The sequence below is a fragment of the Eumetopias jubatus genome, unplaced genomic scaffold, assembly GCF_037043125.1.
Source record: "Eumetopias jubatus isolate StellerSeaLion01/CBP00866 unplaced genomic scaffold, mEumJub1_p1.0 scaffold_6, whole genome shotgun sequence".
NCBI lineage: Eukaryota > Metazoa > Chordata > Mammalia > Carnivora > Otariidae > Eumetopias > Eumetopias jubatus.
Genome location: NW_028274812.1, coordinates 10,805,037 through 10,817,204, shown reverse-complemented (window position 1 = coordinate 10,817,204; position 12,168 = coordinate 10,805,037). Strand labels below are relative to the sequence as shown.

The 12,168-nt window shown below is 38.2% G+C and overlaps 1 protein-coding gene across 9 annotated transcripts in view; it reads left to right on the top strand.

The window, feature by feature from the left end:
- ARID1B (AT-rich interaction domain 1B) overlaps positions 1-12,168 on the top strand; it is a 434,847-nt gene that overhangs the window by 257,750 nt on the left and 164,929 nt on the right. For 6 of the 9 annotated variants that reach the window (XM_028103325.2, XM_028103323.2, XM_088023823.1 and 3 more), the window contains one exon: positions 639-680. The exons of the other annotated variants lie outside the window; for them this stretch is intronic. In XM_028103325.2, coding sequence (XP_027959126.2) covers positions 639-680 — 42 coding nt within the window. The remainder of the gene's footprint in view (positions 1-638; positions 681-12,168) is intronic. 9 annotated transcript variants of the gene reach the window in all.

Sequence of the window (12,168 nt, the reverse complement as noted above, 5' to 3'; positions counted from 1 at the left end):
TAATTATCAATACACGTCTTGTTCCATGCAGCTTTTTAAATTCATGTTAATGAGCTCTGTCTTCTCATGCACAAGACTGACAGGCAATTTTGAAGTTTTGCCATCATTTCACAACTTGTTGCTTAGACTCTGCCTGTCTTTTCCTGAGTATTGCTTTCAGGCACTCTTGCTCTGCAACATTCCAGAGACTCAGGACTACCCACTCTGATGGGAGCAGGGCAAGAAATTACTAGCAGCTTCATAAGCATGATGAAATTGCTTTATGAAGCATACTTTCCCCTCACTGTCTGTCAGTAAAAGATCAAAAAGTATGCAACATCTTGTGATTTAACTGAGAAAGATGATTCTTCTGACTTCTAGATCCTTTTGAGGAACTTATACCACCACTTCGACATGATGGCAAATACATGCATTTGATAGGGGCTCGCCCTGTTTTAAATCTGGAATCCAGGGCAATGACCTGTGCTTATCCCCAATCAACTCTTGAAGAGAATCGCAGATCTCTCTTTCTTGATGTCTGACGTAAATTGAATACTAGTTTTCTCCAAACTCGTAGTTCCAGGCCATGCCTGTGTCTGTGGCTAGACTCAAAGAACGTTTTTGAGAGTGCCTAAATTATTTTTTCCTTATGATTTCAGGTTGAAGTCTTGACCTCGGAGGATACCGCCTTTGGACTCAAGGTGTGTAGTCTGATGTAGCTTATTGGGTAGGTTTCATCAGCTCCCCTAAGCGGATTGGAAGCTTCAACAGATAGGACTTGTTTTTATTATCAAATGCAGAGGTTCTAGAAGTCTTCCAGAGTTTAAGATTTCCCCTCTATTGTGGTTAAGATTAGACTATGGTAGTACTTTCTTTACCTTCTTTCTTTGTTGTTGGGAATATAAGAAATAGTACAGGAAACTAAGAGTTTCATTTAGTAGTAACTGATGTTTAAGTTTGGATTAGCTGTGGAACAGGATTTATGCAGTGGCTCCCAGTCTCAGGGTGGGGGGGGCACTGCAGTACCACCCTGAATGTTACCGGAGCGCTGTTTTGGTTTGCCACTCCACTTTTCATTAATCCATTTATTCCTTATCTCTGCTTCAAATATTTATTGAACCCCCATGTTCCAGTCACAACTAAATTAAATCCCGGTTCCTGCCCTTAAGTTGCTCACAACCAGTTGGTAGGCATAGGCCTATAAAGAAATCCGTTGTCCCGTAGTGTGGTTGTTTCCCTGCTAGAAATGTGCGGAGGCTGCGGGAGTGGGTGGGGCGGAGTGGGAAGGCATTCCAGGAGCTTGACCCCTTGAGAGATAGAGTATATTTAGGCAAGTGAGGAGGACAAGAGAAGTGAGAACTATTTTCAGGTCAGAGGACAACCGTGAAAAAAATTGAGAGGGAACAGAACTAGTTAAATTCTGCCTGTGTGGCAAGATCAGAGGTTGAGGAGGTTAAAGATTGGAATTTTATCTATAGAAAATGCGAAGCTGCTAAAAGATTTTAAGCCAAGTAGTGGTTAGATTTACAATTTAGATGATTTTGGTCACTTTGTGGAGGATGGATTTGCCAGAAACCAATGAAGGGCAGTTGAATGGATCAGGTGAGAGGCAGTGCGGACCTGGGCTAGTACAGTAGAAGAGGAAAGAAATCCTTAGGAAGTGAGTCTTCGGGACCTGGTGATCATTGGGGAATGCAGGATGAAGAAGGCAGAGGAGCTCAGGATGAGCCAGAGGAAGAGATGGTCTGTCACACAGAGAAGGAGCCCGCAGTGAGAGCAAGCCCAGATACCTTAGAATTACCGTCTTCTGGACCTGTTGTGTTTTATTGGATTGACTTGCCTTTTGGACACATTTGCTAGTAATTCTTAAACCATGTAAGGAAATTGGTAAGAGGCAGTTATTAGGGAGTCTGACTTCATTTTCACGTAGAGGTATGGAAGTACAGTGTAGGTGCCGTCAATTACTCTGGAGGTCAGAAGTCGAGGAGGACATTTGGTGGAAACTTTAGAGCACACTGTATGGATGATTACTCTTCCCTGACCCCTGTATGTGCTACATCTTTGGCTTAAAACTAAAAATTAGGTGTTTATATTTTTTCCAGTTTTTTTCTCTTCTTTCCATTCTAGATGCTTGTCATTTTATTAGTACAGTTTAATAGTTGTGCTGCAGCTATAGGTGGATGACATTGTAATACTAGCAAAATCAAAGCCGTTCTGAGGTTATAAGCTTAGCAAGGTTTACATCATAAATGAATATAAACTAAAAGTAAAAAGATAAGACTTTATAAATATTTAGATATTTGGTAAACGAACTCAAGTTTTACCTTAACATATTTCTTCTATTTCTGTATCTGTCAAAAATGGCTAAAGAAAATCTTAATTATAAATAGATCTCATTCAGTATTATTTGCAGTATTTAACATATCATCATTGTTTGAATTTTTCATTTTTTATTTAATGCCCAGCATGCATGCAGAATATTCAGTGCATATTTAATAAACCTGTAGGGTCAGATCTTGTGAACTCCTCTCCATAAGCCTTCATACTTACTGAGTTGAGTAGGCCCAGTATTATGAAGATTATTGTACCAGTAGCACTCATGGTCTGCCCCACTGTGTAGAAGGCTTTGCATTTGTTTTATGGCTAAACTAGCAGATTGCTTTTGTACTCTTAAATTCAATTTGGAGAGACAGTAGTTTGAAATTTTTTCCCAATAATTCAGTGATTTTTTTCAAAGAATTAGGAGTTTTCCACCTTTTGTATATCTATACCCAAGTGTTTACATATGTAACTAAAAGTGGGAAATTTGAATTTTTTTTACTACTTCATTATCTGCAAGTCAGCAAATGCATTTTTTTTAAATATTTTATTTAATTATTTGATAGAGAGAGAGAGAGAGAGAGCACGAGCCTGGTAGGAGCAGAGGGAGAAGCAGACTCACCGCTGAGCAGGGAGCCTAATGTGGGGCTCAGTCCCAGATCATGACCTGAGCTGAAGGCAGACGCCTAACCCACTGAGGCACCCAGGCGCCCCAGCAAATACATTTTTATCTTGTTTCTTAAAAGGTCTGGGAATTCAGTATTGGTCATGTTTCTGAACACTTATTCACAATTGACGCTTTTTTCCTATTTTTATGCCCTGGGAAAAAGAACTCAGATACCTGACTCACTGGTACTACATTAATGACATCACCGTGGCGAATGAGGAGAATGCTGGAGTGTGTGTCTGCCCATGTATGTCTCTGATCCTCTCAGCGCTGATCTTCAATGTGCCCTTTTTTTTTTTTTTTTGGTGCCTCTATTGACTTATTCATCCCTTGGATGTTTCTCCTCCTAAGTCTGTAAGCTTTATATTCACTTAAGATTGAAGCATGAATTCGTCAGTCTCACTGGAAAATAACTTAAACATGTTGGGCCCCAGAGATACAAACAGCCTGTTTTTGTGTGTGAGTGTGCCGAAACCGCGACCCAAGGAAACAGTTTCGCAGTCGTTCAAAATTCTCATGACTGTTCGTGCTGCTTTGAGATTAATTTCTTTTCAAGCTAATCTAATGAGAGCTATGCTCTTCTATATTTCAAATCTTAATTTCTCAAGTCCTGATTCGTCATTTTATTGGGCCTTTCTCAGTTAAAAGTGACTTAGAATTTGAAATGCTAATGACTATACCGCAGTACACCACACACTAGCTGTTTTCCAGCGGTTCTCATTTTCCCCTCTGAATTAAGGCAGCTTTGATTTTCTGGAGTTTGTTTCTTTACAGGTTTAGAAAGATGCTTAATTAATTTAAAATCATGTGTACTTTACAAAAAAAGAAGAATTTTAGTGAAGAGAAGAGGTGCTTCAAAATTAAAAAATGAGCAAATTTATTAGGAAAGGAAAGTTCTACAAACTATAGACTGCTGATCTTGACTTTGGTTCTCATCAAGACTTAAACATATTAAGAAGTTTGTAATTCTGCAGAATAATAAATCAGGAGTCGCAGGGGCAGCCAACATGAGTTAGTTCTTTTTACAAGATAAGCATGCCTTCTGTATCATTAATGTACTAAGTAAAGCTGCTAGCGATAATGAGATGATAAATCAGCTAAGGAAATATATATATAAAATTATGCTATTAAACATAGAAAAGGCTAAAAAGTTTGCTGCTGGTGAGTTCTACAAAGAGATTTATAGTAGAGAAGTAAAAAAGAGGAAGTAAGTAAAATATTCCTAGGTCATTAAAAAGACTAGATAATCATAACTTTTCCATGAATTTCTTAAGAGATCTTACAAAATCTAAATAAATTACTTTAAAATTTCATGATCATGAGTATCTTTTATTTCTCATTTGTTGTAGATAGCTAAGTCAAGAATCATAAAGAAGCAAGATTTTTAGTTAGCCCCCTCCTTATGAGTTAGGGACTGTTGTTGTTCTCAGTGTTGGGGAAGGAAATAGAAACTGACACAGCTAATGAATAACAGGGGTGGGATGGGAACCAGGAAGGTCAGCCCCAAAGAGCCCGTTCCCTTTCTTTCTGGCATGTCCTAAGACCAAGTGAGGTCTGCACCGCTCCCTGCCTCCTCACTCCATCTCATCTCACCTGCCCGCGCCTCTGTCCCCACTCTGCCCCTCTTGCCAAGGTCCCACTCCTTGCCTCTTTTGCAGCCATCTGCCGCAGTTGGCCCCTTCGTCCTTCCTTTGCCCTCTTCCCCGGTTTCCCTGACAGCGCTCTGCTGATCTTCCTCCTGTGAGTGCAACCATGGTTTCTCAGACTTCCCTTCCTTCTCCACAGCCAGGTCGGATCCCGCGCCACCATGCCTCCGTCCTGGCTTCTCCTCCCTTGTATGCGTGGCGGCACCTCTCAGTCCGGCTCCAAGGCTGCTGCTTAAATATCTTGCTGAATGAATGAATATGCATAAAGCCAAAACAAAGATTTAAAAATATCTCCCTGGTTCAGTACCACATTTTTTTCTGGGGTAAATTCTTAGTGCTTACTTGTTTTGGCTGTAATATAATTTGGTTACCAAAATCATTTTTAAAGACTTTTACTTTCGAGAGGTGGGTGAACAGAAGTGTATATTATAAGATGTTTTTGTTTTCCGGTTCTAAATGGGCACTAGACTTCCACACATTCAAAAAATACTTTGATATGCTATTTTGGCTGGCGTGTTCTTTGAAAAAACGAAATCCTGCATTTTATGCCCATTTTTATAATTTTTGATAGAAACTATGACCCCAAAAATGTATGTGGGGAGGTCATTTTAAACCGAATGATAAGAAAAATCAAGGGTAAGCATATATATTCTATGAAAGAATGAGAAGAAGAAAGATGAAACATAGGTCGTCATCGGAGCCCACAAGTGACAGAGCCCTCCACTTGTGGGCACCCTTCAAGCTGTTACTGTTGCTACTGGTGACCAGCCCCTGCTGCGGAGGAGAGTGCCAACCTGTCACTTCCATCCCCACCTCTTAAACCAAACCCTAAGGGAGGTGTATAAAACTCAGTAAGGCCTTTTTTCCAAAACCCTATTGTAGGACCTACACCTCATTTTGTCTCTTCCTTCCTGCATTTTCCCTCTTTCTGTTTTTTCCTGGAACTCAACTGTCCTAAAATTTTGCTCCTGCTGAATATCTTCAAGATCCTCTGGTCTAGCCTTCCTCCATATTAGAGATAAGGGAGCTGAAGGCCAAAGGATTCCTTGTTCCCATGGTCATAGCTTATTACTGGCAAAGTGGGAGTAGAATTAAGGATTTTAGTAATCTCATAATTTTTCCTAATATTTAAATAAAAATATTTAATATTTCTTTTTAATATTACCTTTTTATCCTATTTTGGCAAAAAATTTTAGTATTTGTTTCAGGCACTTAAAATTTATTGTTATTTTAGAGAAAAGTCTAAGCTTAAAATAATCTAAAAATAAGATTTTATTTTATTTTTTTTTTTTTAGAGAGAGAGAGAGCACGTGCAGGCACACACAAGCCAGGGGGTGGGGCGGGGGTGGGGCAGAGGGAGAAGGAGAGAGAGAATCTTAAGCAGGCTCCACACCCAGCGTGGGGCTCGATCTCTTGACCCTAATATAACCTGAGCCAAAATCAAGTCGGACGCTTAACCAGCTGAGCCACCCAGGCACCCCTAAAAATCAGATTTTTAAAATAAATACTAGGGGCATCTGAGTGGTTCAGTTGGTTAAGCGACTGCCTTTCAGCTCAGGTCGTGATCCCAGGGTCCTGCGATCAAGCCCCGCATCGGGCTCCCTGCTCGGCAGGAAGCCTGCTTCTCCATCTCCCACTCCCCCTGCTTGTGTTCCTGCTCTCACTGTCTCTCTCTCTCTCTCTCTCTCTCTCTCTCTCTCTCTCTCTCAATTAAATAAATAAAATCTTTTTAAAAATTAAAAAACAATAAAATAAATACTACATTTGTATACTCTGATGTATTCCTTTTTATACATATGTTGGTTGATTAAATATCTTAGAAAAAAATTACATCAGAGTTCAAACTGGTCTGTGAACCCCCACCATAGCCTCGTAACGATGTCGAGCTCTTAACTTCCTTCCTTCTGACCTTCAGCCTATACCCTGCCTTCCCTTCAAATGCTTTCCTGTCCTCTTGTTGCGTTTCATATTCATCCTACCCTCCAGTCTCAGTTCATACCCTTCCTCTTCTGTGATGTCTCTCCGCAGTATTGCAAACTTCTAAGCTCTTCAGCTCTGAGCTTATGTGGCAGTCAGTGCCTTCACAGTTTACAGCTGACCCTTGGACAACACAGGTTTGAACTGTGCAGATCCACTTAATACGTGATCATTTTCCATAAACACAGTAGAGCACTGTAAATGTATTTCTCTTCCTTGTGATTTTCTTAATAGCATTTTCTATTCTCTAGCTTCCTTTATTGCAAGAATACAATCTGTAATACACATAACATACGAAATATGTGTAAATCAATAATGTGTTATCAGTAAGGCTTCCAGTCAGCAGCAGGCTATTTAGTAGTTAAGTTTTGGGGAGTCAGAAGTTATATACAGATTTTCGAATGCTCTGTTCTAACTAACCCCCATGTTCTTCAGCGGTCAGCTGTGTTTGGAATTTCTCTTTTGCCAACTTGTTTTTGATCTGTATACGGGGAACGGCATGGTATGGCCTGGCCCAACTCCATTATGTGGCATTTTTTCCAGCAAGATTATAAGCTTAGAGACTTCATTTTGCTCATCTTTTTATATCCATTATTGACTTGCACTTGGCTCCCAGTATGGAAGTGTTGCTGATTATTTAGAGCTCTGTTGATGGTTTAACAATTCTGATTGTTAAGAGCAAAAAACCTGTGATGTTAAATTAACATATTACTACTGCCTTTTTTTCTATTCAGGGGTTTTCTCACCGATTCTCCCATTATCTGAGTTAATGTATTAGCCTTGGCATTTTATATTTTAGAGCCCAACTGAAAGCAAATGTATTCATTGTTAATGCTTGTTGAAGCTGTTGAGTGGTTCCTGTTGACACTGAAAACCAGTTGGTTCCAGTTTATCTCACTATTAATTTAAATTTATCTTTGTTAATCCACGTTATGCAGTTATACTCATTGATTTCATTCTATTTCATTTCACTGCATTTCATTCAAACAAGTACTTGTGGAATATACATGTTAGGTGCTGGGAATGTCCTAGCAATAATAAACCCTTGCGTCTATGGACTTTACACTCTTGACACAACTTTTGGAATAATCTTATGCCAGAAAAAATTCTAGGTGATGCAAGTTTATATTCTCCTTTTGGATATAATTGTGTGCTACTCTGTAGTATTATTGCTTTAATTGAATGTTGTATTCTACAAAATGGAATAGGATTCCAGTGTGACTCATAAAACTTATATATAACAAAGGAATTAGTCATTTCCAAAAATAATTTCAAGTAAAATAAAAGCAAAACTTACTCATGTTTTTGAAAATAAGGTACTTTCACTTGTGAAAAATTTTATAGCTGGGGGAATCATATTGGGCAGTGACTTAAGTCACCTTTGGATTTATTCCTGGGTTTTGACATCTCGCCATTAAGAAAATCACCCATATTTCCCTCCTTCATATAAATGTAAAACATTATAATGCAATTTGTAACTATTTGTCATAACTATTTATTATAATGGCTAAGGAGGAATTCAAACAAAGCACTGGTAGTCTGTCTGTGAATGTGCTCCTTTGGGTAAATGACCAAAAACATGACCTTCGAGAAAAGTGGGACGATATTCACTTGCATTTTTCTTTCTTTTCTCACCAGTTCACCTCACAGGTCTCCAGCTTGATCCGTTCCATGTTTATTTTGGTCATCCAGAACTGCGCTGGCCAGTTGGGTAGTTACTAGCCATGTGTAGCTATTTAAATTAATTAAAATTAAATTAAAAATTCATTTCTTCAGTTGTACTAGCCACATTTCAATAGCTGCATTGCTGGTGGTTACCATACTGGCACAGTGCCAATATAGAATATTTCCATCTCCGAAGAAAGTTCTGTTGGCCAGAGCTGGTCTAGAAAAGAAAACTTCCAAGTATTCATAAGAACAAGACATAACATAATCAGAACAGCCATTATTTAATTGATAAACCCCCAAGGATTAGAGCAGATAAATAGAAAACAGAAGGAATTTGCTGTTGAAGTAAAGTATAATAATAACAATGATGATGATGGTGGTAATAATAACCGTCACCACCATGCCAGCATGTCCCACTGGATTTTTCAAGTAGAAAGTTCTTAAACAGGGTTCTGAAATAAGGCGTTCTTTTGGTGACTCTCGTACGGGGCCATTCACTCATTGATATGCTTGGGATTATATTGGGGGGCTATTAATACAGGATTCTAGGGGCGCCTGGGTGACTCAGTTGGTTACGCATCTGCCTTCAGCTCAGGTCATGATCCAGGGTCCTGGGATCGAACCCCGCATCCGGCTCCCTGCTCAGTGGGGAGTCTGCTTCTCCCTCTCGCTCTCCCTCTGTGCGCTCTCTCTCTCTCAGGCAAATAAATAAATAAAATCTTTTAAAAAATACAGTATTTTAGATTTAGAATGTTTAGCTTCACATAATAAGAGATTATAATCTTTTAAACGTCCTTCCTTTTTGTCACCACCTGAAAGCATACATTAATCTTGTTTGAAATCATGTATCTTTTTTCCTTATAAAGCTCCAGTAACTCAGGTTCTTCTCAGTTGTTTGCATTTTCTGACGAGAGTGTGTTTTCTATTGAATTTATACTTGTCTAACTTGCTAAGTGGGTATGAATATAACTTAGGTGAAGATATATTTAAGGTAACAGTGTCATTGAAATGAAACTGGCAAAGATTTACTTTTCAAAGTTTATAATCTTACTCATATTACTCTTCAAAATATAGAGGATTTATTTTTGTATTTTAAATTTTTTATTTATTGAAAATGTACTAGAAATGTTTAGAGAAGTAGAGGACCAAGTTTATTCTTTACTGTTTCAGTCATTGAATCTAAATTAAAATTATAAAATATATATAGGTGAAGCAAGAGAATTTCCTGTATGTCCATGAAAGAAAGACTGGAGAAGGAAAAGAAAGCCATAGCAGTTCTAAATCGTGATTTGGGAATCCATGTTGAGTTGCTCCCTTCTTTTGTTAGAGAATTTCCCAGCCTCTCCTTCTGCCATCTGCTGGTGGTTCATACACTTACATGTTTGATTTTAAAACAAATCTGCTTTATTCTTATTTAGGAAAGATTTGGGGGGAAATGTTCCATTTATATTCACCTCTTCTATTTTGGTGCAGTTTTGTTTGTCATGTTTAATTATCTTTTTAAAGGCTGTTTTAGCTTCTTTTTCAACTCTGCCTTTAGGAGGAATACATGAATATAAAATTTAGAAAAGACGAAAGACTTTGAAGGCCAAAGCATGTGCCATTAAGAGGGAGGCACAGACTTACTGGCTAAAGGTCTTGAGTGCGGTAAGGGGTTACTTGAGAGTTGTTGGGGTCTTCCCCAATTTCTGAATTTGGATTAAATATGGAATAGCATTTCTGTCCTGCTCTTTTGTAATTAAGACTCCTTAATTGGAAGTGAGCAGACCTGTATTTAATGTTAAGTCCTGGTAACAGGTTGGAAAATTGATGACTTGATAAGGTTCTTTTCAGCCCTAAAACGCTACAGTTCTGCTTGTATTCATTAAGGCAAACCTTCAGCTCTGTCTTCATTTGTTATTCTTCTGATTTTTCTAGACATTTTCATCATCTTGGGAAAAACATAAGTATCATTTGTCTACAAACAAATCCTTCTGTGAAATAAAGCTAGGCAAAAATTTTTAAAAGGGAAACAGAGTATAGGAATTTTATTGCCTGCCACCTTTAATCTCCTTCCCTAATCTTTAGAGCTGCCCTGACTAATTCTAGAACCTTAGATTCATGGGTCAATTATTTGTTCATCATTTTCTCAAAGAGGAAAAATAACCCCAAATATTAATCTCATTTTTTTTTTCATAATGAATAAGGCTGAGGGAGGTAGAGTGACATATTTTGGGCCCTGTTTAGTGGCAAAGTGGAACAAAAATCCAAGTTTCTGCTTCCCAGGCTGTGCCCTTTATACAGAATTACAGCAGTAATTGGGATTAGTCTTCCCCGTACTGGAACTGTATCTGAGACTGAATGTTACAGGATTGTCATTTTTTACAGCTCAGAAAGAGTCTAATGTTAGCGATTTCATATGGTTCAATTCAATGTATTAGGGCTCTCTTATATCCTTTTAGATTATATTCAACAGTGAAAATACTATTTTTCTTTAAAAAGCTTTTTATCCCAATTGGAATCTGTATGCACACACTGAAGTATTAGGTGATTGTGAGATGTTTGCAGAGTTTAATGGGCGTCAAAGTACCCAGTAAGTCACATAACTCAATAAGGAATGTGTGAGGTTTCCGTAAGATGCTTTGACATTATATAAAAAATAAAATATTTATCATGACCAAGTGTGTTCTTAGTGTGGTAGGAGCTCCATTTCTCCTAGACCAAATACTCTGGCAGGTGATGGAAGGCCAACTGGTTAGATGGATTTCCTGATTGCATGGCATGGGTCGCTAGATCTAGTATAAGTACGTTTGTGCAGAAACGTTTACTCCAATGGTGGTGAATATGGGAAAATGAGTGAAGGGAAGGTTAAAGCAATACAATTCATGCCTGCTTTTGTCAGACTTAGCATTGTTTTGTTGTTGTTGTTGTTACTGTTTTTGAAGGATGTCAGAGATTAAACATAGCCCCGGGTACTGTGGATAACGTAGCCCCGGGCACTGTGGATGACATAGCCCCGGGTACTGTGGATGACATAGCCCCGGGTTCTGTGGATTTGAGAAGTGACCTGTTTAAGGCAGGGAGGAGTTACCCTTGAAAGAAAGCTTATTTACTTATATATTCTGGAGTTTGATTAACTCCATTTTTCTCTGGGGACATTATTTTGGCACTATTTTTTGAGAACTTAATTCTCTAGTAATAATAAAAATAAAAATGCATATATTCTCCTTGTCCCCACCCTCAAACACCTGTTCATTTGGGATGTGCACAGATAATTAGAGGCATGTTTTGGACTTGCCTATAAAATTCCTTAGCGTAGAGTTACTGTGACGATATTAATAATCATCAAGCTGCTTAAGATTTTGTTGGGAAGAAGCAAATAAATTATTCTAGGGGAGATGAGGGATGATTTTGATTGCGTGTGTTTTAGGTTCTTTCCGATGCCAAATTTTAAAGCCAGTTTTGTTGCTTCAGATGGTGAAAACCCTCCTCCTCCCCTCTTCCTGCCTTAAATCTGGCTTTTACCCAAGCCCTGTCAATTTTTGCAAGTCAGTTGAGAATGTCAAAGTGACTGGTGTTGAAAGAACCAATATGTTGGAAGATGCTTAAAGCCAAGTAGAACATTTATGTGAATTAAAGAATATATTAGGAGGTGATTTTCAGAAATCAGATTTGGAAAAAAAAAAACCTGTTGAATTAATACTTGCATACCAGATGTACCACTGATAAATACGTGTAACAGATATTCCCCAATAAGCACTAAAATTACCATTTTACAACTGAAGTAATGTATCCTGTGGGTACATTTGCAAAGATATGCCAACAAAAATACATGCAGGGTTCTTGAAGTAATAATGCAAATAAAACATTTCATGTTATAATTTTAAAATAACAGGATTGGAAAGCAAGAAAAAGTCTGGGAGACTATTTGTT